Source organism: Podarcis tiliguerta (genome assembly GCF_965153285.1).
Source record: "Podarcis tiliguerta genome assembly, chromosome: 10".
Lineage (NCBI taxonomy): Eukaryota > Metazoa > Chordata > Lepidosauria > Squamata > Lacertidae > Podarcis > Podarcis tiliguerta.
The window spans coordinates 73,573,128-73,600,893 of NC_139543.1; the positions used below are offsets into that span (position 1 = coordinate 73,573,128).

Genomic DNA, 27,766 nt, shown 5'->3' on the forward strand with positions numbered 1-27,766 from the left:
GGGGCGCATAAAGATGTTGAAAAGCATTGGGGAGAGTAACTCATCCTGCGGCACTCCACACACCAAGGAGTGGCGCAACGACAGTCCCCCCCCCAGCACCACACTCTGTCCCTGACTAGAAAGTAACGAGTGCAGCCATTGAAGGACTGTGCCCTGGATCCCCATGTCGGTGAGGCACTGGTCCAGAACTTAGTGACCAACCATGTTGAAGGCTGCTGACAGGTCTAAAAGAATCTGTAGCCCTGACCCGCCTCGATTCAGCTGCCTGCAGAGATCATGTAGGGCAACCAGAACCGTCTCGGTCCTATGACCAGAGCAGAAGCCGGACCGGAATGGATCCAGAGCTGATGTTTCATCTAGAAATCCACCAAGTTGTTCAGCAACCGCTCTCTCAATCACCTTACCCAGGAACAGACGTTTTGAAACCAGGCAGTAATTGGATAGATCTAAGGGATCTAATGATGTTTTCTTTAAGAGCGGGCGCATCACTGCCTCCTTCAATTCCCCTGGGAATGTCCAGTGCCAAGGGACAAATTGATGATATCCCCTAGGGATAACTTTGATATTTTCATATACTCTGATTTTTCTCACCAACATCACCAGCACCAGAATAAACAATAATGGCCAGCACCTTCTTTCCTTCTTTTACTGACCGCACGGACCCGCACCGGACTTGTCCTCCGATGAGCTGGGCTGCTGAGTAGACTCTCAACCCAGAATTTTCCTTATCGGAACCTTTCTGCAAATGGCCTTTGCAAGACAACTCACTGGATGGTAACAAAGTATACACGTTTGCCTCTTTACAACGTAGCCCCGTTTCCTCAATGTATCCACCCATTTCGTGATGAAATAGAACTTCTGCCAGGAAAACCTGAGCTGAAATAGTACAGAGAGCAAAACAGCAGCCCTGTCTGACCCCCGTCAGCCTCCAGACTCCCCCAGTCACGTGGCAGGAGATTCTTCCTGAGCCCCCCCCCCCTCCGTGAGATGGGTATGGCATCATGGATGATCCAGATATGATCCATTGATGATCCACATGATCCAAGCAGACTTGTGCAAAGAGCAGGTCTCTAGGCCTGAATGAAACGGGTCTGCGGTGATGGATTCTGGAGTCAAGAAATCCACCCTTTCCAGGGATCTCTCCGGCTGGCCAGGAAAAGGCAGCGAGCAGGAATCCTCGGGCATCCCGGTGGACAGACAGACTTGTCATGTTGCCAAAACATGAACTCGGAGTCTGATCTTATTTCCAGGCACAACGCATTTGTGACATTGCTGTTGGATTGCTGGGATCAGCCCCTCCCCCGCCCTCCTGATCCAGAAGGAAGACGGTAGAGGGGGAACCTCCCTCCCCCCCCTCAATTCTTTCCCTCCCCTCCCGGCACATCCTCCTCTCACCCCGCCCCCACAGCCCCAGATCCCGCCCCCAAACATCCCACCCCTTCCTCCTCCTCCTCCAATCCGGCTTCTGCTCCGGAAATGGGGGGGTGAGCCCCCTCCCAACCTGCCTGCTTCTCCCGCAAGTGGAGCTTCCACTCCGAATTGCTGCTCTGCCCCGTAGCTCTAGAGGGGCGCTTTCGGAAAGGGGAGGGAGGAGGCAGGGGACCCCCCCCCGTGGATGTTGCAGGAAAGGAGAATCGGGAGCGAGGACAAAGAGGTAAAGGGGTCGCGGGGGGAGGAAAGGACCCAGAGACCCCTCCAGCTGCCCAAGCGCCTTCCGTGGGGCCTGGATCCCGGCACGCGTGCTGCGAAGGGGCGGAGATGGGGCGCCCACCCACGAGGACTCCCGGGGCGCGGAGAAGCGGGCCAGGAAAGGGTTAAGGGGTGCGGGAGGCGCCGGGATAGAGACCCCCCTGTCCCTCCCCGGCTCGTCTTGGGGGGGGGCAATAGGGAGGGAGAGATGGCGAGGGATGAGCCAAGGGGGCCTCTGGGTGCAGGGGGGGGCAAGGTTGGGGGTAGGAGAGGGGCACCCCGGGGCAAGGAAGGGCAGCATTGGTGGGGGGGGGGAGATAGGAAGACCAGTCTTTGGGGGGGGTCTCCATCGTGGCTTCCTTAGGGAATCTCCGGAGGGGCCGCCTTGGCTTCTCCCTCCCGCCCAGGAATCGCCCCCCCCCCTTCAAGGCAACCAGAGGGATCCATGGAAAGTGGGGGGTCCTGTCCCCCCACCCTTCCTTCCTGCAACCTCCATCCTCCTTCCACCCCACAAGCCCCTGCCCTGTCCAGACGCAACAATTCTGCCCAGTCCAACCATTGCTCCCCCTGGAGAGGAGAGGAAATCCCGAGAGGAGGGGGGAGGCCTTCTCAGAAGCGGCTCTTGGTTTCCGCAATCCCACCCAGGAAGCAGCCAGAAACCTTTTCCTCTCTCCCAGGCTTCCATCTTTATTGTCTTTTCCACTGAGGATGGGGATAATGTGCACCTGTCATCAGAAACGGGTGCAGAGTCCATGGAATGGCTCTCAGGATTGATTTAGAAGCTGCACCTCAAAAGCATTTCTGTTCCTCTTATTCTTTGTAGGCAATGTCAGAGTGACTGACGAGCTGAGATACAATCCATCATCATCGGATGACAGCGACTGCATGAATCTTCCCAGTCAAAGGACCCATTTTCATGATAGACAGTGCCTGGGGCTGGAGGCTCTACACACCGGGTGTGCCTGTGCAGGCCAAAGACTGCCAGTATTAGCACAGGTGAGGTGTGTGTCCTCCCCAAATTTACAGACTGTATGTGAATGAGCGTTCGTGGGTGGGATTATAGTTTACGGCAACCCTGTGATTTTCTCCACCCATAATATTTCATAAGCTAATATTGCAGTACAAATTCCAAAATAACTACAAAAAATCTTATAATAATAATAATGATAGTACAGTGGTACCTCAGGTTAAGAACTGAATTCGTTCTGCAGGTCCGTTCTTAACCTGAAACTGTTCTTAACCTGTGGTACCATTTTAGCTAATGGGGTCTCCTGCTGCTGCCGCGCGATTTCTGTTCTCATCCTGAAGCAAAGTTCTTAACAAAAGGTACTATTTCTGGGTTAGCGGAGTCTGTAACCTGAAGCGTCTGTAACCTGAGGTACCACTCTAGAAGTTCTAGTATTCGTCTTTTCCCCCAGCCACTCTGGGCAGCTTACAGTACATATAGGCAGTGGCGTAGCGTGGGGGGTGCAGGGGGGGCCGGCCGCACCGGGCGCAACATCTGGGGGGGGGGGCGCACTCACAGTGCTAAAATCCCCGGGTTAGGGGGCGCAAATTACTTGCCTTGCCCCGGGTGCTGACAACCCACGCTACGCCACTGCATATAGGTAAAGGTATAGGGACCCCTGACCATTAGGTCCAGTCGTGGCCGACTCTGGGGTTACGGCGCTCATCTCGCTTTATTGGCTGAGGGAACTGGTGTGCAGCTTCTGGGTCATGTGGCCACATGACTAAGTCGCTTCTGGCGAACCAGAGCAGCGCACGGAAATGCCGTTTACCTTCCCGACAGTACAGTACATATACAAGACAGTAAAACATCCAACATTAAAAACCTCCTGATCCAGCTGTCTTCTAAATGTCAGATGGTTGCCTCCTTCCTTGCCCTCTGAAGGGAGGGCATTCCATGGGGCAGGAGGCCCTCTGCCTGGTTCCCTGGAACTTCACTTCTAACAGCAAGGGAACCAGCAGAAGACCCTCGGAGGCGGACCTCCCTGTCCGGACTGAGCGATGGGGGTGAAGATGCTCCTTCAGGTCCACAGGGCCGAGGCTGCTGAGGGCTTTAGGTTGCAGATCTTGCTCCTCCATAATGATCGATGTATAGTTAGCAGAGTAGGAAAAAACACAGAGGCACCAAAAAAGAATTCAGCTGAGAAATTTATTACTGAAGACAGATAAGCATAACAGGACCCAAAAAATAGCAAAATGTAACTCACAGTAAAACCCTGACTTAGCCTACCAAAACAGTACTCAAGTAAGAAACAGACAAGCAGAGTAGAGTAATATCAGAATAGGAAGTGGGAGCAGGCGCATTTCAATACTGCAATTTCTATACAATGCAATGTCAGAGTAACCCTGGGACTAGATAACAAGCCTCCAGGTGGACGTGCCCCACCTGCCCTTCACGTTCCTCTTCCGCACGGGCAGAATCTGCCTTCTGGACTGTGGGATTCACGGTTGTTCTCCTCCTCTCCATCCACCAGGGCTTGACTTCAGGTGCAGCAGAATTCCCCAGCCCCCCAAGGATTTGAGACCCATCAGCTATCCTCACCTGGTTTAGCCGGCCGGTTGAAGCCGTTGCTTGAACCCCTGTTGCATGCTGACAGCTTCTGGAAGCCACAGGTGAGAGCTGAGTGCAGGGTGGGGACCAAGGGTGGAAAAATGACCCCAGAAGGACATGTCCCCCACCAGAGGAACTACTGCTCCCCAACACCCCATGACATCTAGATGCAGGTAGGCAGCCGTGTTGGTCTGACGCAGTTGAAATAAAATATTTAAAAATAGTCCAGTAGAACCTTAGAGACCAACTATGATTGTTCTAGATATAAGCTTTTGTGTGCATGCACACTTCTTCAGATACACCGACACAGATGTCACCAGACCCTTGTATATTGTGGGAGGGTGGGGTGGGGTTTTTCTCAGAAGGGTACTCCTACTACCATCTCCCACTACCCATCACTATATGAAGAAGTGTGCAAGCACACGAAAGCTTATACCTAGAACAAACTTAGTTGGTCCCTAAGGTGCTGTTGTTGTTGTTGTTGTTTAGTCGATTAGTCGTGTCCGCCTCTTCGTGACCCCCTGGACCAGAGCACGCCAGGCACTCCAGTCTTCCACTGCCTCCCGCAGTTTGGTCAAACTCATAGCTTCGAGAACACTGTCCCACCATCTCGTCCTCTGTCGTCCCCTTCTCCTTGTGCCCTCCATCTTTCCCAACATCAGGGTCATTCCCAGGGAGTCTTCTCAACTCATGAGGTGGCCAAAGTCTTGGAGCCTCTGCTTCAGGATCTGTCCTTCCAGTGAGCACTCAGGGCTGATTTCCTTCAGAATGGAGAGGTTTGATCTTCTTGCAGTCCACGGGACTTTCAAGAGTCTCACCCAGCACCAGAATTCAAAAGCATCCATTCTTCGGCGATCAACCTTCTTTATAGTCCAGCTCTCACTTCCATACATCACTACTGGGAAAACCATAGCTTTAACTATACGGACCTGTAATGGTTCTGGGGTTGCTCGAGCGTAAGTTGCCGTTACTCCTGGCTAGGTTGCCTGGTTGAACCCTTTCTGTCTGGACAGCCTTCAGTTCGTGGCTGCCTCAGTCGCTGGCAGAATCCGTCAGTGGGCGTTTCTTGAACCTCTTCCAGCATAGAAGCTGTTTGACGCCCAGTCTCCTCCTACTTTGCCTGCGCGGAAGTCTTCTGCGCAAAGTGGGTGTGGGCAGTGGAGCACTCGTGCCCTCTCTGCTGGTCTCCGGCGAAGAGTCCTGGAGCCCCCTCTCCGATTCCCCCATCTGCCCCCCTTCTCCACTGGTGTTACGCTGATTTCCTTCCCCCGCAGATGGGCTACCTCTCTCCCTGCTGGGACCCTCTCCGCCATCCCTCTGGAGCCTCCTCTCCGATGACAGTTCCCTGACAGGACCTTTGTTGGCAAGGTAATGTCTCTGCTTTTTAAGACGCTGTCTAGGTTTGTTATTGCTTTTCTCCTAAGACCCTAAGGTGCTACTGGACCATTTTTGTTACTTTTTTACTTCAACTGTGTCAGACCAATATGTCTACCTACCATTAAGTACTGTTATCTCCTCGCCTTGAATATCCTGCTTTTCAGTGCCAGATTAGGATAGTCCTCTATCAGAAGACAAGCACAGGATCAGGCAGCACATCATCATTATAAAGAACCATTGGGGTGGGTGTTTCCCATGTGCTTTCCTTCTGCTTCTCCTGCTCTCTCCATGCAATGTGAGGCACGTAGACAGAGGTCCATCTCCGAGAACAGGAGCTTCCCTGAGCACCCATTCAGCTGACCCCAAGCACCAAGCCTTCTCACTAGTTCTCTGACTGACCCAGACCACAGTCCCTGGAAGAGATGAAGGCCTGGGTCTCCCAAAATGGTCCATATGGACCTCCTGAGGTCAGCGGGACTGTGCAGGTGATTCATGAAGATCTAGAGGTGGAAATGGGGGCAGCCACTTGATTTGAAAGGCAGTCCCACAGGACAACGGTATTCCAAGATCATTCTGTGATATTAAAGATGATTGAGGATTATGAAAGTTTGCTGATGCATTACTATCATTCGACATTATACCATTTTCATTTCCCAAAAAGTGGGAACATGGGGGGGACATGGGAGAATGTAGGGGATGTTGAAATAGGAGAAGGTGCTAATGGCGGTTGATGTGTCCTTTCCCCCCTGTGTTTTCTTTCCTGAAACCCAAACAGGATTTCCTTTCTGCCCACTCTGAAAAAGGTGGTGGAGAAGACAGAATTGCAGGGGACAGGGCACCTTTCATTTCATTAGAAATAGCCATTAAAATTGTGAAATGTGGAATATGCTTCACTGAATGAGCACACATAGCTCACATCAATGAACACAAAACAGAAAGAACCCATTTAAAGGTATGGAGTGCGGAAAGAGCTTCTGTTTCAATGCAAAACTTAGAACACAACAGCGGACTCACGTAGAGAGAAAATGTTTTAAGTGCAGGGAATGTGGGAAGAACTTCAGTCAGAGTAGATACCTTAAATTGCACAAACGGACTCACACAGGGGAGAAACCATATACATGTATGGAGTGTGGAAAGAGCTTTAGTGATAGTTCAAACCTTAGATCACATCAACGGACTCACACAGGGGAGAAACCATTTCAATGCATGGAGTGTGGAAAGAACTTCAGTCAGAGTGGAAACCTTAAATTGCACAAACAGACTCACACAGGGGAGAAACAATATACATGTATTGAGTGTGGAAAGAGCTTTAGTGATAGTTCTAACCTTAGATCACATCAACAGACTCACACAGGGGAGAAACCATTTAAATGTATGGAGTGTGGAAAGAGTTTTAGTGATAGTGGAAGCCTTAGAATACATCAACGGACTCACACAGGGGAGAAACCATTTGAATGCATGGAGTGTGGAAAGGATTTCAGTCAGAGTGGACACCTTATAAATCATCAACGGACTCACACAGGGGAGAAACCATTTAAATGCATGGAGTGTGGAAAGGACTTCAGTCAGAGTGGACACCTTAGACAACATCAACGGACTCACACAGGGAAGAAACCATTTAAATGCATGGAGTGTGCAAAGGACTTCAGTACGAGTGCACACCTTAGATCACATCAACGGACTCACACAGGGGAGAAACCATTTAAATGTATGGAGTGTGGAAAGAGTTTTAGTGATAGTGGAAGCCTTAGAATACATCAACGGACTCACACAGGGGAGAAACCATTTAAATGCATGGAGTGTGCAAAGGACTTCAGTTCAAGTTCAACCCTTAGAAGACATCAACAGACTCACACAGGGGAGAAACCATTTAAATGCATGGAGTGTGGAAAGAGCTTCAGTCAGAGTGGAGAACTTAGACAACATCAACGGACTCACACAGGAGAGAAACCATTTAAATGCATGGAATGTGGAAAGGACTTCAGTACGAGTGCACACCTTAGGTCACATCAACGGACTCACACAAGAGAGAAACCATTTAAATGCATGGAGTGTGCAAAGGACTTCAGCTCAAGTTCAACCCTTAGAAGACATCAACAGACTCACACAGGGGAGAAACCATTTAAATGTATGGAGTGTGGAAAGAGTTTTAGTGATAATGGAAGCCTTAGAAGACATCAACGGACTCACACAGGGGAGAAACCATTTAAATGCATGGAGTGTGGAAAGAGCTTCAGTCAGAGAGGAGACCTTAGACAACATCAACGGACTCACACAGGGGAGAAACCATTTAAATGCATGGAGTGTGGAAAGAGCTTCAGTCAGAGTGGAGACCTTAGACAACATCAACGGACTCACACAGGGGAGAAACCATTTAAATGCATGGAGTGTGCAAAGGACTTCAGTTCAAGTGCAAACCTTAGATCACATCAACGGACTCACACAGGGGAGAAACCATTTAAATGCATGGAGTGTGGAAAGAGTTTTAGTGATAGTGGAAGCCTGAGAACACATCAACGGACTCACACAGGGGAGAAACCATTTGAATGCATGGAGTGTGCAAAGGACTTCAGTTCAAGTGCAAACCTTAGATCACATCAACGGACTCACACAGGGGAGAAACCATTTAAATGTATGGAGTGTGGAAAGAGTTTTAGTGATCGTGGAAACCTTAGATCACATCAACGGACTCACACAGGGGAGAAACCATATGAATGTATGGAGTGTGGAAAGCACTTCAGTACGAGTTCAAACCTTAGAACACATCAACGGACTCACACAGGGGAGAAACCATTTAAATGCATCGAGTGTGGAAAGGACTTCAGTCAGAGTGTAACACTTAAAAAACATCAACAGATTCACAGGGGAGAAACCATATGAATGTATGGAGTGTGGAAAGAGCTTCACTCAGAGTGCAAACTTTAGAACACATCAACGGACTCACAAAGGGGAGAAACCATTTAAATGCATGGAGTGTGCAAAGCACTTCAGTACGAGTTCAAACCTTAGAACACATCAACAGACTCACACAGGGGAGAAACCATTTCAATATATGGAGTACAGTAAACACTTCACTCAGAGTGGAAGCCTTAGACAATATCAACAGACTCACACAGAGATGAAACCATTTAAATGTATGGAGTGTGGAAAGAGTTTTAGTGATAGTGGAAGCCTTAGAATACATCAACGGACTCACACAGGGGAGAAACCATTTGAATGCATGGAGTGTGGAAAGGATTTCAGGCAGAGTGGACACCTTAGAAATCATCAACGGTCTCACACAGGGGAGAAACCATTTAAATGCATGGAGTGTGGAAAGGACTTCAGTCAGAGTGGACACCTTAGACAACATCAACGGACTCACACAGGGAAGAAACCATTTAAATGCATGGAGTGTGCAAAGGACTTCAGTTCAAGTTCAACCCTTAGAAGACATCAATGGACTCACACAGGGGAGAAACCATTTAAATGTATGGAGTGTGGAAAGAGTTTTAGTGATAGTGGAAGCCTTAGAATACATCAACGGACTCACATAGGGGAGAAACCATTTGAATGCATGGAGTGTGGAAAGAGCTTCAGTCAGAGTGGAGACCTTAGGCAACATCAACGGACTCACACAGGGGAGAAACCATTTAAATGCATGGAGTGTGGAAAGAGCTTCAGTCAGAGTGGAGACCTTAGACAACATCAACGGACTCACACAGGAGGGAAACCATTTAAATGCATGGAATGTGCAAAGGACTTCAGTTCAAGTTCAACCCTTAGAAGACATCAACAGACTCACACAGGGGAGAAACCATTTCAATGTATGGAGTGTGGAAAGAGTTTTAGTGATAGTGGAAGCCTTAGAATACATCAACGGACTCACACAGGGGAGAAACCATTTAAATGCATGGAGTGTGGAAAGGACTTCAGTCAGAGTGGAAGCCTTAGACAATATCAACAGACTCACACAGAGATGAAACCATTTAAATGTATGGAGTGTGGAAAGAGTTTTAGTGATAGTGGAAGCCTTAGAATACATCAACGGACTCACACAGGGGAGAAACCATTTGAATGCATGGAGTGTGGAAAGGATTTCAGGCAGAGTGGACACCTTAGAAATCATCAACGAACTCACACAGGGGAGAAACCATTTAAATGCATGGAGTGTGGAAAGGACTTCAGTCAGAGTGGACACCTTAGACAACATCAACGGACTCACACAGGGAAGAAACCATTTAAATGCATGGAGTGTGCAAAGGACTTCAGTTCAAGTTCAACCCTTAGAAGACATCAATGGACTCACACAGGGGAGAAACCATTTGAATGCATGGAGTGTGGAAAGAGCTTCAGTCAGAGTGGAGACCTTAGGCAACATCAACGGACTCACACAGGGGAGAAACCATTTAAATGCATGGAGTGTGGAAAGAGCTTCAGTCAGAGTGGAGACCTTAGACAACATCAACGGACTCACACAGGGGAGAAACCATTTAAATGCATGGAGCGTGCAAAGGACTTCACTCAGAGTGGAAGCCTTAGACAATATCAACAGACTCACACAGAGATGAAACCATTTAAATGTATGGACTGAGGAAGGAGCTTCAGTCAGAGTGGAACCTTTGATTTATGTCAACAAACTCACACAAAAGACAAACTATATAAATATCAGGAAATAGATAGAGGTTCACTCTTAGTGGAAGTTCAAAATCAACAGACTTATGGACAGAAAGAACTTTAGGAGTTGAAACCCTACAAACCATCAACAAACTCAGAGAGGAGAAGCAGTTTAAATGAAAAGATTGCAAAAAGTGCTTTATTTATAATGGAGTGATCAAGGAACATCCCAGGACTCTCACATGGAAGAACCCATTTAGATGTATGGAGTGTGGGACGTCTTCCTCTCAGGGTCCACTCTGAGCAATGAACTCAGCAGGAAATCATTCCTAAAAGCATCTCACAATGGTGAGCATAATTTTAGATGAAAGTACTTTTGGTTTTTGCACCAAACTCTGTCACCCCCCCCCCCCCCGATCTCCAAGCACTGCTTCTTCACCAGAACATCATCGCTGCCTCCTGCGCGTTCTGAAGAAAACTTGAAATAGTGAAATTGAATGGGGGATTCCCCCCCCCAGCCTAATTTCAAGAGGGGGAAGGAGGGGCTGCAGGTACCAGGGAAATCTTCTGGGGGGCCCATCTTCACTCATGAACCCCATGGGGCAACCCCAGAGCTCCTGCTCATTCTGGGGTTTGAGGAAGATAGTATTTTTCCATAATCCCAGAAGTTTTTATTCACTCATGCTACTTGGGAGTTTTCCTACCAGAGGACCACAGTGTTGTAGCTGCTGCTGTTGTCATGGACTGGCTGGTGGGGGGGGGGAGGCACCAGTTGGGGGACCCACAAGGGAAGAAGGCTCAGAGCCTGGGGACTGGTGGGGGGATGAGCCGAAAGAGGGAGAAAGGGGAGTAGACCGGAAGGGGAGATTTTGCAAGCTGAGGAGGAAACGGGGTTTGGTGAGCCGGAAGAGGCTGGGGCAGAGAGCAGTTCAGGAGAGGAGGGAGGAGAGGAGGGGGCCAGGAGACCCAGAGGAGGCCAGCTGCTGAAGCATCCAGGGAGATTCCCCCTCCTGCTGCGACCAGCTCCCCTCTCCCCTGGTCTCCTAAAGCACACAGGGAAATCCAGTTCAGACCCCATGAGCCTGTACATGATATTAACAGGTGTTTGGTTTTTTGTCCCAACATGCATCACTTTAATCTTATTGATAATGAACTGCATTTTCTGCCCATTCACCCCATTTGGAGAAGTCCCTTTGGAGCTCCTTGCAATCTCTCTCTGTTTGAACAACCCTGGACAATTTACTGCCATCAGCAAACTGCCCCCTCCCTGCTCCCTCCTAAGTCTAGATGATTTATGAACAAGTTGAAAAGCCACAGGTCCCAATACTGATCTTGAGGGGACTCCGCTTTCTGCTCCTCTCCATTCAAAGAACTGTCTGTTTACTCTCTTGGTGTTTCAGAAGGAGGGCTGCCTTACTGGTGGTGGGATGGCGATGAGCCGAAACAGGGAGAAAAGGGAGCAGACCGGAAGGGGAGATGTTGCAAGCTGAGGAGGAAACAGGGTTTAGTGAGCGGGAAGAGTCTGGGGCAGAGAGCAGTTCAGGCTCAGAGGGAGGAGAGGAGGGGGCCAGGAGACCCAGAGGAGGCCGGCTGCTGAAGCATCCAGGGAGACTCCCCCTCCTGCTGCGACCAGCACATGCCTTTGAGTCTGGCGGTTAGAACTCTTAGAATGTGGGGATCCCATTTTTCAACCAAAGCCAAAACAAAACCCCGCTAGCCTTTTCCCAGGTCTTTCCTGACCTGACAGTCGTTCGTCTTCTCTACAAAGTCCTTCTCCCTCCCTTTATTTACCATGGGGTCCCAGCACCCTTTTCTGCCTCTTACACTCTAGGGAAAAGAGTCCCTTTCCATTGGACGCCTGGCAGCCCAGTGCCAAATCCGGCTGCTCCAGAGAGAATGGAAAGGAACTGGAAACACCCTTGCGCTCTGACGCGCACTAGTTGCTTCCTTCCGGATCTTGGTGCTGCCGGTGCAGCTGCATTTACGAGAAAAAGAGAAATCGGAAACCGAGCCCACGTCCCTTGCTATCCAAACTGGCCATTGGACCAGCCTTGGGGCGTCTTCCTGGGGAAAAAGGAAAAGTTTCAGATCTTAGGTTCCCCGACAGGGAATGGGAGCTTTGATTGGCGTTCTCCCCTTGCAGCTAATTGCCTCTCTAATTGCAGAACCCCAAGTCTCCCGTTCTCCCCTCCCCCTCCTAGGTACCTCTTGCCAGGAAGGCTGGGAGTGAAGACCGTAAGCAAAAGAGACAGCAAAGGATGAGAATCTGGGTTGCTGGGTGTTTCAGAGAATCCCGCCCACAATCTTCTCCATTCCTAGACTCACGTCCGCATGAGCTGCTCCTGGCCACCCCGGGGTCTTTTGCTAGATTAATCTATGGCCGGCCTGGGGCTGAAAATAAACGACCAAAAACCAGTCCGGTTTTAAGTTAAACAGGAAAAAACCTAAAATAATGGCTAAGAACATTGACCAAGAAATAATAGAAAGAATACAGCAACAAACAGAGATGAATGTGGTTAAAAAAGTTAAGTATTTAGGGATTATGTTAACTCCCAGAAATATTGACTTGTTTCAAAATAAGTATGTACCAATATGGAATAAAATTAAGCGGGATCTAGAGGTGTGGGGAAGAATGAAATTATCATTCTGGGGAAGGATTGCAACGATAAAGATGAGCGTGTTACCGAAAATGTTGTTTTTGTTTCAAACAATTCCAATAATTAAAGGTGTGACAATATTTAAGGAATGGCAAAGAACAATATCAAGATATATCTGGCAGGGCAAGAAGCCAAGAATAAAATTTAAGATATTAACGGATGTGAAAGAAAGAGGAGGCTGTGCCCTGCCAGACCTAAAGTTATATTATGAAGCTTCGTGTCTTTGCTGGGTGAAAGAATGGATAAAGTTAGAAAACACACAATTGTTGGATTTAGAAGGGCATGACAACAGATTCGGGTGGCACGCGTATTTATGGTGTGAAAAGAACAGAGTGCATAAAGGTTTTGAAAACCACATCTTTAGAGGACCGTTGACTGAGGTCTGGAATAGGTATAAAAACCTATTAGAGTTTAAAACTCCATACTGGCTGTCACCATTGGAGATTTTGAGTGTAAGAAAGGTCAATATTTCAGGGATTACATATGAGAATTTGATAATAAAAGAAGGTAATAAATGGAAACTAAAACCATATGAAGAAGTGAAGGAAAATGTAAATGATTGGTTGCATTACCATCAGATAAATGCAATGTTTAAAAAGGCATTGTTGGAAAGAGGCTTTCAAGAAAAGCAATCGAGGTTTCAACAGGAAATTTTGAATAATGATGCTAAAGTTTTGTCAAAAATGTATAAATTATTACTTGAGTGGCATACTAAAGACGAGGAAGTGAAGTCGGTTATGATCCAGTGGGCCAAAGATTTTGGATATAATATTCAATTTGATCAATGGATAAAATTGTAGAAAGAGGGAATGAAATTCACTGCGTGCACTACAATAAAAGAAAACGTAGTGAAAATGATGTACAGATGGTATGTAACACCAGTGAAACTTGGTAAGATGTATAAACTCAGTAACAAATGTTGGAAATGTAAAGAAAAAGAGGGAACATTTTACCATATGTGGTGGGAATGTAAGAAAGTGAAATGCTTCTGGGAAATGATTTATAATGAGATGAAGAAAATGTTGAAATATACCTTTATTTAGAAACCAGAAGCATTTCTATTAGGAATAATAGGGAATGAAATTAGAAGGAATGATGTGAAATTGTTTAGATATGCAGTGACAGCAGCAAGAATTTTGATGGCCCAGAAATGGAAGCAGGAAGAAATGCCGACCAAGGAAGAAAGGAGAATGAAGCTAATGGAATATGCAGAGATGGACAAATTTACTGGGAAAATAAGGAACCAACGCGATCAGAGATTTTCCGAGGACTGGAATAAATTCACAGAATATATCAAAAATGTATGTGAGGAGCAACTAACGCTTGTTGGCTTTAAAGAAGCTTTGTGAAAAAGACTGATTGAAATGTTGTTTGAAAGATAGGTTAAGATTAAGAGTGGTAAAGTGCAATATAAATTTAAGAAATGTGAGATGTGAGAATATGGAGAATTGTCAGATAGGCTGAGGGAAGTCCAAAAGATGTTTATGTACAAAGCAAATGTTAAATTTGGATAAAATGTTTATTGGAAATTGAATAAAAATTAATTATAAAAAAAAAAGTGAAGGTCCACAGGGGATTTTTGAGCCATGTGATAAGAAAATCGTGAACTGTAAAATCTGGAATAAATATAAAGGACTGCTTGAGCCAAAAATACCCTTGTGGACATCACCAAGAGAAGCCATCTACTCATGTTAGAATAGTTACAACTAGCAAAACTGACGGGAAGAGTCAGAGGAGTACTGAACCAGAAAATACTTGGAGAAGGGAGAATATTTGAGGATTATAGAAGATCATATTATACCAACCACACCATATTAGCAGAACTTGAGTGATACTTGTAAACACAACAAATGCTGTTTGTGGAGTAGACCGGAACAATATCAAAGATTATAAAACTGTGGGGAGAAACAATGGCAGTATAAACAGTACAATGAGAATGATTGGAAGACTCGTTTTGTCAGAAGTCTTTTTCATTTAATTAGAAAGATTAACTTTTTTCATGCACATAAATCTGCTTTTTCTTTCTTTTTCTGTATTTTCTTCTTTCCTTTTTTCTTCTTCGTTTTTTCTTTAATTTTCTTTTTGCAGTATGAGATTCCAAATTCTTTGCATATGTATGTAATTTAAATCAAAAAAGATTATTTTAAAAAATAAATATTTTTTTTTATATATATATAAATATTTTATTCGATTTTGCATAAAGGACGACAAAGCAAAACAAAAGCAACAAACAATACACCAAAAACATACAAAATTACACAAACATAACATACTACAAACAACAGAAATAAAAAGAATCTTATCTTCATATTGGTCTTGCATTAACTTGCTTCTCTGACTTCCCCAAGTCTCCCTTCCCTGTATTCCAATTCATACAATTAAACAACAAATCCCTTCCCTCTGTCATGTTTAACCTCCTTTCTGATTTGAATGTCTTAATATAGCTTATTCAATGCTTAGAACTTAAGATGTTGGGTCTTCTGATCCTTAAAGTTTTACTCCAATAACCTTATACATTCAATCTGGTGTTATTTTAACATTCATTAATCTTGAAGTGTTTCTGTAAATAGTCTTTAAATTTCTTCCAATCTTCCTCCACCGTCTCTTCTCCCTGGTCTCTGATTCTGCCAGTCATTTCTGCGGATTCCATGTAGTCCATGACTTTCATCTGCCATTCCTCCAGCGTGGGTAATTCTTGTGTCTTCCAATACTTTGCAATAAGTATTCTTGCTGCTGTTGTGGCGTACATAAAAAATATCCTGTCTTTCATACGTACCTCTTGATTGACCATGCCCAGGAGAAAGGCCTCCGGTTTCTTCGGGAATGTGTATTTAAATACTTTCTTCAGTTCATTATAGATCATCTCCCAAAAGGTCTTAATCCTTGGGCATGTCCACCAGAGGTGAAAAAAGGTACCTTCAGTTTCTTTACATTTCCAACATTTGTTATCGGGCATATGGTAAATTTTTGCTAGTTTGACTGGTGTTATGTACCATCTGTATATCATTTTCATAATATTTTCTCTTAGGGCATTACATGCCGTAAACTTTAGCCCAGTGGTCCATAACCGTTCTCAGTCGGCTAGCATTATGTTGTGACCCACATCTTGTGCCCATTTAATCATTACTGATTTCACTTCCTCATCCTGTGTATTCCATTTCAGCAGCAGATTATACATTCTTGCCAATATCTTAGTTTTGGGTTCTAACAATTCTGTTTCCAATTTTGATTTTTCCACCTGGAAGCCAATTTTTCTATCCAATTTATATGCCTCCATTATCTGATGATAATGGAGCCAATCACGGACTTTACTTTTTAATTTGTCAAAACTCTGCAGTTTCAATTTATCTCCATCTTGTTCTAGTATCTCCCAATATTTTGGCCAATTGGCCTCCATATTGAGTTTTTTGACTGCTTTTGCTTCCATCGGAGATAACCACCTTGGGGTCTTGTTTTCAAAGAAATCCTTATATCTAATCCATACATTAAACAATGCTTTCCTGACAATGTGAATCTTAAACATTCTGTGAACTTTAACCTTGTCATACCATAAGTAAGCATGCCACCCAAACGCATTATTGAATCCTTCTAAATCCAGTATATCTGTATTTTCAAGAAGTAGCCATTCTTTCAGCCAGCAAAAAGCTGCTGCTTCATAGTAAAGTTTCAAGTCTGGCAGGGCAAAGCCTCCTCTTTCCTTTGCATCTGTTAGTATTTTAAATTTTATTCTTGGCTTTTTGCCCTGCCAGACAAATCTGGATATATCTTTCTGCCACTTCTTGAAACAGTCCATTTTATCAATAATCTGCAATGTCTGGAACAAAAATAACATTTTTGGCAATACATTCATCTTTATCACAGCAATACGACCTAACAGTGAGAGTTTTAGATTAGACCATATATCTAGATCTTTTTTTATCTCCATCCAACATTTTTCATAGTTATCCTTATATAAGTTCCCATTTTTTGAAGTCATAATAATTCCCAGATATTTCACTTTTTTCACCACTGTCAAACCTGTCTCATTCTGAAACCTTTCTTTCTCTTTTTCTGTTAGATTCTTTGTCAAAACCTTAGTTTTTGTTTTGTTGAGTTTAAAACCTGCTAATCGACCAAACTCTTGAATCAGTTCTAAAACCCTCTTCACACTGGACTCTGGCTCCTGCAATGTCAAAACCAAGTCATCTGCAAATGCTCTTAATTTAAATTGTTTAACTCCGACCTGTATCCCTCTTACCATCTGGTCCTTTCTAATCATATTCAGCAGCACCTCCAGGACCGATATAAAAAGCAGAGGGGAAATAGGACAGCCTTGTCGTGTTCCTTTTTCTATTCTGAACTCTTCAGTCAAAACATTGTTAACAATTAATTTTGCTTTTTGTTCAGAATAGATTGCACCTATACCATTTTCGAACTCTTGGCCTACCCCCATACTATGGAGATTCTTTTTCATAAAGCCCCAAGAAATGTTATCAAAGGCTTTCTCCGCGTCCACAAATACCAAAGCTGCTTTTGTGTTTATTCTTTCCTGTAAAAGTTCCAAAATGTCAATTATATTCCTTACATTATCAGATAGGTGCCTTCCTGGGAGAAAGCCTGCTTGGTCCTTATGAATCTCCTCCACTAAAACCCTCTTTAATCTTCTAGCCAAGATGTCAGCAAAAATTTTATAATCCACATTAAGTAATGATATAGGCCGATAGTTCTTAAGTTGATGTTTTTCCGATTCTGTCTTTGGTATGAGAGTCACAAAAGCTTCTTTCCACGTTTCTGGTGTCCTTTTCCCCTGTAATATGTCATTACATATATCCTTCAAGGGTTGAATTAGCCAGTCTTTCATTGATTTATAATATCTTGCCGTCAACCCATCAGGTCCTGGGGACTTGCCAAGTTTCATATTTTGGATGGCGCTCTCTACCTCTTGTTCTGTTATCCTACAGCTCAATTTAAATTTACTTTCTTGAGATATTTCCGGTAGCCCATTTTCTTTCAAGAATTCCTCCATATCTGCTTCCTTCTGTGGTTGTTGTGAATAAAGCGGTTTAAAGTATCTATGAAAGGCACTCCTAATTTCCACTGGGTTCTGAATAATTCTTCCTTCCTCTTCTAAATTTGTTATTGTATTCATTTTCTGTCTCTTCTTTATTTGCCATGCCAATAACTTTCCACATTTGTTTGCTGATTCGAAAGTTCTTTGTCTCATTTGTCTAACCTTCCATTCAATCTCTTGATTTATCATTTGCATATATTGTACTTGATATAACTTTATCTCTCTCAAGATTTGTTGTGATTTTGGATTTGATCTCAGTCTTTTTTCACCTTCCTTAATCTTTTCCAATATCTTTTCTCTTTTTTCCTGTTGTAATCTCTCCTTGAGTGCATTCTGTTGTATCAAAAATCCTCTCATAACAGCTTTACTTGCGTCCCATACAGTTCTTTTTTCCACCGTAGTGTTTAGATTTATCTCAAAATAGTCTTTCAGAGTTTTCTGGGCCTTCTTGGTTATTTCCGCATCTCTAAACAGAGAGTCATTCATCCTCCATCTGAAAGGACCAGTTGGTTGTAAGTTCATTACCATCTTTACAGCATTATGGTCGGAGTAAGTCTTTGGGCAGATTTCTACTTTTTTTGTCTTTGGTGCCAGTCCTCTTGTGATCCAGATCTGGTCAATTCTTGTCCATGTCTTTTTGGCTTCAGAAAAGAAGGTTCCTTCTCTTTCTAGAGGATTTTTGGTTCTCCAGATATCCACCAAGTCCAGGTTATCAGTCAGTTCAAAAAAGGTTTTTGGTAGTCTCCCATCTTTGGTGACTACCTGCCGTTGTGCCTTGTCCATATTTGTAGAAACAACTCCATTCATATCTCCCATCAAGATCACATTGTACTCCAGATAGTCCATCAATGTCTCGTGCAACTTTTTGAAAAATTCCGATTTTCCTTCGTACGGTGCGTATACGCCAACAATCAAATATTTCTGTCCATGGTGTTGAATTTCAATTGCCAAATACCTTCCTTGTTCATCTTTAAAAATTAATTTTGGTGCTAGGCTCTCTTTTGCATATACCACCACTCCTCTTTTTTTAACTTTGTCCGATGAAATAAACTCTTGACCTAGTCTTTTATTAATTAGAATTTTTCTATGGAGCCTAGTTACATGTGTTTCCTGTAGACAAATCAAGTCCAATTGTTCTTTTTTTAAAATGTGAAAAATTGATTTTCTCTTAGAAACCACGTTTAGACCGTTGCAGTTCCAGCTTAATAGTTGCAGAGACATCTTGTAGTTAGTCTGCTATATTCCTCCAGTGGCTCCCAATGTGTCTTCTTTCTCTTCTAGTCCCGGTGGTGTCGTCTTGTCCAAATCCAAGATTGCTTTAGCTATGTCTCTTGAGGCCGGTCTAGTCAAGCGTTGCTTCCTCTGGCTATCCCCCTGGAACTCCACTTATTTCCAGACCCAGGGGTCGCTAGAGGACTGGTGGCTCCTCCTGGCAAATGGCCTGGTGTGCGCTGGACCACCAGTCCTTCCTTGCCCCCAGAATCCGGCCAACCGAAGGTCCCATCTGGGGTGCCATCTGTTGTAAACAAAAGCTGCCCTTCTTCCCTTATGGGGGACACAAGAGCCCTTTATAGAGTCCCTTGTAGGTTCTCCATCGGTAGGAGAAAACAACAGAGGCAACCAGAGAATACTGAGAAGCAAAGCAGCTCGTAAGCCTGATCTTGATTGATCTGTTACAACAGTGTAGTCCCCTGAGGTGGACCCCCAACCAAGGCGTGCCTGTCTTTATATAATCATTTTAAATTCCCTGCCCTGGAGCTCCAGACCACCCCTCCATACATCACAGAAGGGGTGTAACCCCAGACCACCCCCCACAAACATCATACCTGCATCACTGAAAAGACAGTCTACAACAGAAATGTGAATGTTGTCGTTTTCCCTGTCTGCCAGATTATCTGATAATGCCTTATCTGATTCCCTTTCCTGGTAGTCTGGCCATTCCTTTGAGATGGTGATTTCCCAGTTCCTGAGACAATGGGAAGGTTCCCTCACCCCCTCCCTCCTTTCAGAGAAAACGTTTGGTCAGTTTGGGAGTCAAAATGGTTTCAGGACGGTCTTCCTGTGCTGCTCCAGACATGTGGTCCACATATCTATGTATGCACTTGGTTGGTACATTTATGAACATTTATTGTATATATAAGACCTTGTTACGGAAAATCCAGGTGCGAGGCTGCTCTGCCACCTGGCTCGTCGGACTGAGTCCGCGGGTCCCTGTGGAACAAAAGGAGCGCAGCCAGAGACGGGAGCAAGTTGGAGAAGATCCACGTTTGTTGTGCAACAGGTTCAAGGCGAGATTGAACCCCGAGGATGGGGCGACATGAACTTTTAAAACTTCCCACCATTACCCCAGATACAGTTCAAAAGCATCATCACTACACCATTGCTACATCACGATTACATCAGAGAAGGGGTGGGTTCTACAGGATTAAGATATGGAGGAGGGAGGGGGAATCCTGCAGAGTTGGAACATGTATTGAAAGGCACATTCTGAGTACCGGTGGTAAGAGGGCCATGGGGTCTTAGTTTGCATAGTCTGTCACCCGGCCGAGCCTGGAGGAAGGGCTAGACTGGGTGATTTGGCATCAATGGGGTCCTTCCTGGGTGTACGTGACCTCCCGCTTGAGGGATTATGGAAGGTACTGGGCAGTCTTGAAGTCCTGAGGAAATTGAGCAAGAGAATCGGTGGTGATTTTCTATGGATTTTTTTTAGCCCTTTAAAACAGTGGCAGCTCATTTGGGAAACGAATTGATACATTGTATCAATTTGGATGGGCTCAGCAAGGATACGAGGTGTCAGTCCATTGTTCTCCCATCAGGGAGCTGTCAACAGCTTGTCTGAAGGTAAAGGAGGCTTGCATTGCATTGATTGGCTGGAGGCTGCATTCGGTGTAGGCTGATTGGTCAGGACGCTCCCATAGGCAAATAGTCTGTTCATTCATAAAATACGCTACTAGCTCCTCCGGTCTAGCCAGGGAAAGGGCACTTTATTTGGGGGCTTGGGTTTTGCGTGGTGCTTAGTGCAAAAGAGTGAGGGGGCTGGGGGGTCCTTGTAGGCCCGGGCGCCCTTGAGGTCATCACCTCAAACCCTCTGAAGGCTTCTGGGAAGGGGGTTGACAAACGTGCCCCCCCCTTCCGTATCAACCTTAATTTTTTTATTACAGGATTCATCCAGTCCAGCCTTTCGCATGATGAATTCTGCATTTACGTTCAATAAGCAGGGAGACAATGTAAAGCCTTGTCATACTCCTATCTCAATTTTGAACCAATCAGTTATTCCATATCCAGTTCTAACTGTAGCTTCTTGTCCCACATAGAGATTTCTCAGGAGACAGATGAGGTGATCAGGCACTCCCATTTCTTTAAGAACTTGCCATCGTTGGCTGTGGTCGACACAGTCAAAGGATTTTGCGTAGTCACTGAAGCAGAAGTAAAATGTTTTCTAGCTTTCTCCATAATCCAGCGCATGTTTGCAATTTGGTCTCTGGTTCCTCTGTCCCTCTGAAATCCAGCTTGCCCTTCTGGAAGTTCTCGGTCCACATACTGCTTAAGCCTGCCTTGTAGCATTTTAAGCATAACCTTGCTAGCGTGTGAAATGGGCACAATTGTACGGTAGGTGGAGCATTCTTTGGCACTGCTCTTCTTTGGGATTGGGATTCATGTGTTCAGGAAACACATGAACTCCTCTTTGTCCTCAGGAATGTAATCATGGGGAGAGGAAGGGAGGAACCGGACAGGTGACAAGAAGAAGAAGAAGAAGAAGAAGAGTTTGGATTTGATATCTCGCTTTATCACTCCCCTTAAAGAGTCTCAAAGCAGCTAATAATCTCCTTTCCCCTCCTCCCCCCCACAAACACTCTGTGAAGTGAGTGGGGCTGAGAGACTTCAGAGAAGTGTGACTGGCCCAAGGTCACCCAGCAGCTGCTTGTGGAGGAGCGGAGACGCGAACCCGGTCCCCCAGATTAGGAGTCCACCGCTCTTAACCACTACACCACACTGGCTCTCGACAAGACACTCTGGTTACCACCACAACTCCTCCCTCAACCCTTTCTCTTTGTGATGTGTCAATGATGTAGTCATGATGTAATCATGATGTAGTCTTGGGGGTGTAGCATGGGGGATTAGGAGCTAATAAAAGTTGGGGTCTTCTTTTGTTCTGGGCTTCCATCTTGTTCCACCTGGTGGCAGGTGGGAGTCCTGTGGCGACAGTCTTCAATCAAGACCAAACCTCCTGGCTGCTCTTTTGCTCTGCTATATGTTAGGGAAAAATCTAGGTGTGAGGCTGCTCAGTCCCCCAGCTGGTCGGGCAGAGCCCGCGGGTCCCTGCGGAATAAAGGAAGGAGTCCAGCCAACCGGAGCAAATAGCTGTAGACCAAAGTTTTTGCGCAATAGGTTCAAAAGCAAATTTGAACCCCGAGGATGGGGTGACAAAGACTTTTCAAACTTTCCCACCACATCCCAGAACACAGTTCGAAGGGGAGGGGTTAACCTTGGCAAACATGTCCAGACAAGTCCTTGGTACAAGATTAGCATAAGAGACATGGCGGGGCAAGACTCAGGTATAAGATGAGCATAGACAAATATGTCTTAAGTGCCCACCACCCAAAAGTACAATAGGAGTTCCTTTGCATGTCTGGAGCCTGAGGGAGTCAGGGGATGAGATTTGGCTTCCTTTGGCTAACAATGAACCCAGCAATTGTCACCTCTGGGAACTTCCTGGAGTCCTTTTGCAAGGAGGAAATAGCTTTGGAATGGGGGGAACTGGGAAAGGAGATGATTTTATATTATTTTTAAAGCTAGGTGACTTCCCTGAGCTGTCAAGTTGGAAGGATATATTCAGGCATAATATTTGTCATATTTAACTTTAAAGATGTGCCCCCCCCCGTAATTTCCGTAACATATTCCTGGCTGGTCTCCTTGTTTCTTGTCCGAGGGAGCCCTCAGATTTTGGAATCCGCTTCTGGCTGCAATTGTATCGGCTGCTTTTCTGAGCCTCTTGGCTGTTGTGCATGGACGGTGCCTGTGTCCACGGTCCTTGTCCTGGCCTGAGTCAGAGCTGGGATTTGGGGGGAGTCGTTTAACTCCCCCCCCCCCCCGTTGCTGGTTTGAACAGCACCAAGACCTAAAACCCGGAGGGATCTAAGCTCGTGGGGTGGGGGAGGGGAGGATGTTGTGTAGCAGGAACACCCCCCATCATTCAGTTTGTACAGACCTCACACACACTCACACACTACATACGCTACACTTCTGTTATAAATTCATAGAAAATCAACCATACATCAGATTTGCACTGTTCCACTTTTATTTTACTTCATGAAGGTAGGACTACAAAATGGGGAAGGTTTGATACAGGCCACCATAATCCCTTGAGCATAGGAGCACATCCATAGTAGCCCTGCCCAGTTGCTATGCCAACCCTGATGGTCCCAGACAGAAGTCAATCAAAAAACACTACAGACTGCATACAGGAGTGGATTCAACACGGATTATAACAAAAGAACAGTGATTGGATTTCCCCTCAGGGGGCAGGAAACTGCAATCTCCCCTTTGTCACCTGGAGGAACCAGCCAGGTGACAGGACACTCAGGTTACCACCACAACTCCTCCCTCAACCCCTCCTTTCTGTAATGTATGCATGATGTTTCTGGGGGTGGGCTTGACCTAGAGGAGGGGAATTTCAAAAGTTTTTATAAGGTCTTGCACACCATTGTTCTGGGTCTTTCCTCTCTCCTGCGAGTGAGGGGAACACCCTGCTGCAACAGTACAATAAAGGCCAAGCCTACAGGCTGCAGATTTGCTCCAATTTACTCTGGTTGGTGTCTTTACTTTTTGTCCAAGGGAGCCCTCGGATTTTTCCGGTAACAGTTGCAATGCAAACCTTGCAGGAGGGACCCACTTTGCAGCTGGATCTCCGGGATCAGCCCCTCCCCCGCTCTCCTGATCCAGAAATAAGACGGTAGAGGGGAAACCTCCCTCCCCCCCCCTCAATTCTTTCCCTCCCCTCCCGGCACATCCTCCTCTCACCCCGCCCCCACAACCCCAATTCCCGCCCCCAAACATCCCACCCCTTCCTCCTCCTCCTCCAATCCGGCTTCTGCTCCGGGAATGGGGGGGTGAGCCCCCTCCCAATCTGCCTGCTTCTCCTGCAAGTGGAGCTTCCACTCCGGATTGCTGCTCTGCGCCGTAGATCGGGGGGGGGGGCGCTTTCGGAAAGGGGAGGAGGATGGGAAGAGGAGGATCCCCGCCCCCCGTGGATGTTGCAGGAAAGAAATGAGAATCGGGAGGGAGGACAAAGAGGTAAAGGGCTCGCGGGGGGGGGGGGGAGAAAAGGACCCAGAGACCCCTCCAGCTGCCCAAGCGCCTTCCGTGGGGCCTGGATCCCGGCACGCGTGCTGCGAAGGGGCGGAGATGGGGCGCCCACCCACGAGGACTCCCGGGGCGCGGAGAAGCGGGCCAGAAAGGGTTAAGGGGGCGGGAGGCGCCGGGATGGAGACCCCCCTGTCCCTCCCCATCTCGTCTTGGGGGGGCAATAGGGACGGAGAAATGGAGGGCGCAGGGCGAGGGATGAGCCAAGGGGGCGTCTGGGTGCAGGGGAGACACCGGGAGAGAGAGAGGGGGTCATGGAAGTGGGGGGAGGGGAGCATCCCCGGGTCAGGGAAGGGCAGCATTTTCGGGGGGAAGGAAGACCAGTCTTTGGGGAGACATCTCCATCATGACGCCCACGATGAATCTCCGAAGGGGCCGCCTTCTCTTCTCCCTCCCGCCCAGGAATGAACCCCCCCCCCTTCAAGACGACCTAAGACGGATCCCTGGAAAGTGGGGGGTCCTGTCCCCCCACCCTTCCTTCCTGCAAGCTCCATCCTCCTTCCACCCCACAAGCCCCTGCCCTGTCCAGACGCAACAATTCTGCCCAGTCCAACCATTGCTCCCCCTGGAGAGGAGAGGAAATCCCGAGAGGAGGAGGGGAGGGGGGAGGCCTTCTCAGAAGCGGCTCTTGGTTTCCGCAATCCAACCCAGGAAGCAGCCAGAAACCTTTTCCTCTCTCCCAGGCTTCCATCTTTATTGTCTTTTCCACTGAGGATGAGGATAATGTGCACCTGTCATCAGAAACGGGTGCAGAGTCCATGGAATGGCTCTCAGGGTTGATTTAGAAGTTGCACCTCAAAAGCATTTCTGTTCCTCTTATTCTTTCTAGGCAATGTCAGAGTGACTGACAAGCTGAGATACAACCCACCATCATCTTGTGACAGCGACTGCATGAATCTTCCCAGTCAAAGGACCCATTTTCCTGATAGACAGTGCCTGTGGCTGGAGGCTCTACACACCGGGTGTGCCTGTGCAGGCCAAAGACTGCCAGTATTGGCACAGGTGAGGTGTGTGACCTCCCCAAATTTATAAACTGTATGTGAATGAGAAGTCGTGGGTGTGATTATAGTTTACGGCAACCCTGTGATTTTCTCCACCCATAACATTTCATGAGCTGATATTGCAGTACAAATTCCAAAATAACTACAAAAAATCTCATAATAATAATAATAGTACAGTGGTACCTCAGGTTAAGAACTGCATTCGTTCTGGAGGTCCGTTCTTAACCTGAAACTGTTCTTAACCTGTGGTACCATTTTAGCTAATGGGGTCTCCTGCCGCCGCCGTGCAATTTCTGTTCTCATCCTGAAGCAAAGTTCTTAACAAAAGGTACTATTTCTGGGTTAGCAGAGTCTGTAACCTGAAGCGTCTGTAACCTGAGGTACCACTCTAGAAGTTCTAGTATTCGTCTTTTCCCCCAGCCACTCTGGGCAGCTTACAGTACATATAGGTAGTGGCGTAGCATGGGGGGTGCAGGGGGGGCCGGGCGCACCGGGCGCAACATCTGGGGGGGGGGCGCACTCACAGTGCTAAAATCCACGGGTTAGGGGGCGCAAATTACTTGCCTTGCCCCGGGTGCTGACAACCCACGCTACGCCACTGCATATAGGTAAAGGTATAGGGACCCCTGACCATTAGGTCCAGTCGTGGCCGACTCTGGGGTTACGGCGCTCATCTCGCTTTATTGGCTGAGGGAACTGGTGTGCAGCTTCTGGGTCATGTGGCCACATGACTAAGTCGCTTCTGGCGAACCAGAGCAGCGCACGGAAATGCCGTTTACCTTCCCGACAGTACAGTACATATACAAGACAGTAAAACATCCAACATTAAAAACCTCCTGATCCAGCTGTCTTCTAAATGTCAGATGGTTGCCTCCTTCCTTGCCCTCTGAAGGGAGGGCATTCCATGGGGCAGGAGGCCCTCTGCCTGGTTCCCTGGAACTTCACTTCTAACAGCAAGGGAACCAGCAGAAGACCCTCGGAGGCGGACCTCCCTGTCCGGACTGAGCGATGGGGGTGAAGATGCTCCTTCAGGTCCACAGGGCCGAGGCTGATGAGGGTTTTAGGTTGCAAATCTTGCGCCTCCATAATGATCGATGTATAGTTAGCAGAGTAGGAAAAAACACAGAGGCACCAAAAAATAATTCAGCTGAGAAATTTATTGCCGAAGACAGATAAGCATAACAGGACCCAAAAAATAGCAAAAAGGTAACTCACAGTTAAACCCTGACTTAGCCTACCAAAACAGCACTCAAGTAAGAAACAGACAAGCAGAGTAGAGTAATATCAGAATAGGAAGTGGGAGCAGGCGCATTTCAATACTGCAATTTATAAGCAATTCAATGTCAGAGTAACCCTGGGACTAGATAACAAGCCTCCAGGTGGACGTGCCCCACCTGCCCTTCAGGTTCCTCTTCCGCACGGGCAGAATCTGCCTTCTGGACTGTGGGATTCACGGTTGTTCTCCTCCTCTCCATCCACCAGGGCTTGACTTCAGGTGCAGCAGAATTCCCCAGCCCCCCAAGGATTTGGGACCCATCAGCTATCCTCACCTGGTTTAGCCGGTCGGTTGAAGCCGTTGCTTGAACCCCTGTTGCATGCTGACATCTTCTGGAAGCCACAGGTGAGAGTTGAGTGCAGGGTGGGGACCAAGGGTGGAAAAATGACCCCAGGAGGACATGTCCCCCACCAAAGGAACTACAGCTCCCCAACACCCCATGACATCTAGATGCAGGTAGGCAGCCGTGTTGGTCTGACGCACTTGAAATAAAATATTTAAAAATAGTCCAGTAGCACCTTAGAGACCAACTATGATTGTTCTAGATATAAGCTTTTGTGTGCATGCACACTTCTTCAGATACACCGACACAGATGTCACCAGACCCTTGTATATCGTGGGAGGGTGGGGTGGGGTTTTTCTCAGAAGGTACTCCTACTACCATCTCCCACTACCCATCACTATATGAGGAAGTGTGCAAGCACACGAAAGCTTATACCTAGAACAAACTTAGTTGGTCCCTAAATTGCTGTTGTTGTTGTTGTTTTTTAGTCGATTAGTCGTGTCTGCCTCTTCGTGACCCCCTGGACCAGAGCACGCCAGGCACTCCTGTCTTCCACTGCCTCACGCAGTTTGGTCAAACTCATGCTGGTAGCTTCGAGAACACTGTCTAACCATCTCATCCTCTGTTGTCCCCTTCTCCTTGGGCCCTCCATCTTTCCCAACATCAGGGTCTTTTCCAGGGAGTCTTCTCTTCTCATGAGGTGGCCAAAGTCCTGGAGCCTCAGCTTCAGGATCTGTCCTTCCAGTGAGCACTCAGGGCTGATTTCCTTAAGAATGGAGAGGTTTGATCTTCTTGCAGTCCGTGGGACTCTCAAGAATCTCATCCAGCACCAGAATTCAAAAGCATCCATTCTTCGGCGATCAACCTTCTTTATAGTCCAGCTCTCACTTCCATACATCACTACTGGGAAAACCATA

At 46.6% G+C, this 27,766-nt stretch overlaps 2 protein-coding genes across 23 annotated transcripts in view; both read left to right on the forward strand.

The window, feature by feature from the left end:
* Positions 1–1,275: 1,275 nt before the first annotated feature.
* The window catches only part of LOC310659076 (uncharacterized protein), a 60,194-nt gene continuing 33,703 nt past the window's right edge, over positions 1,276–27,766 (forward strand). For 3 of the 22 annotated variants that reach the window (XR_014502622.1, XR_014502623.1, XR_014502624.1), the window contains exons 1-4: positions 1,385–1,654; positions 2,513–2,685; positions 4,170–4,308; positions 25,119–25,291. Coding sequence is in view for 5 of the 22 variants with exons in the window: in XM_083402056.1 (XP_083258182.1) it covers positions 6,578–8,503 (1,926 nt within the window). In the remaining 17 variants the exon portion in view is untranslated. Of the gene's footprint in view, positions 1,655–2,512; positions 2,691–4,169; positions 4,710–5,678; positions 8,871–25,118; positions 25,297–26,772; positions 26,912–27,766 lie in introns of those variants that run through there. The other 19 variants (XR_014502618.1, XR_014502619.1, XR_014502620.1 and 16 more) reach the window with 17 other exon arrangements.
* The window catches only part of LOC310659081 (uncharacterized protein), a 59,229-nt gene continuing 55,276 nt past the window's right edge, over positions 23,814–27,766 (forward strand). Inside the window, exon 1 of the mRNA XM_083402065.1 lies at positions 23,814–24,220. The gene's annotated coding sequence lies outside the window, so the exon portion shown is untranslated. The remainder of the gene's footprint in view (positions 24,221–27,766) is intronic.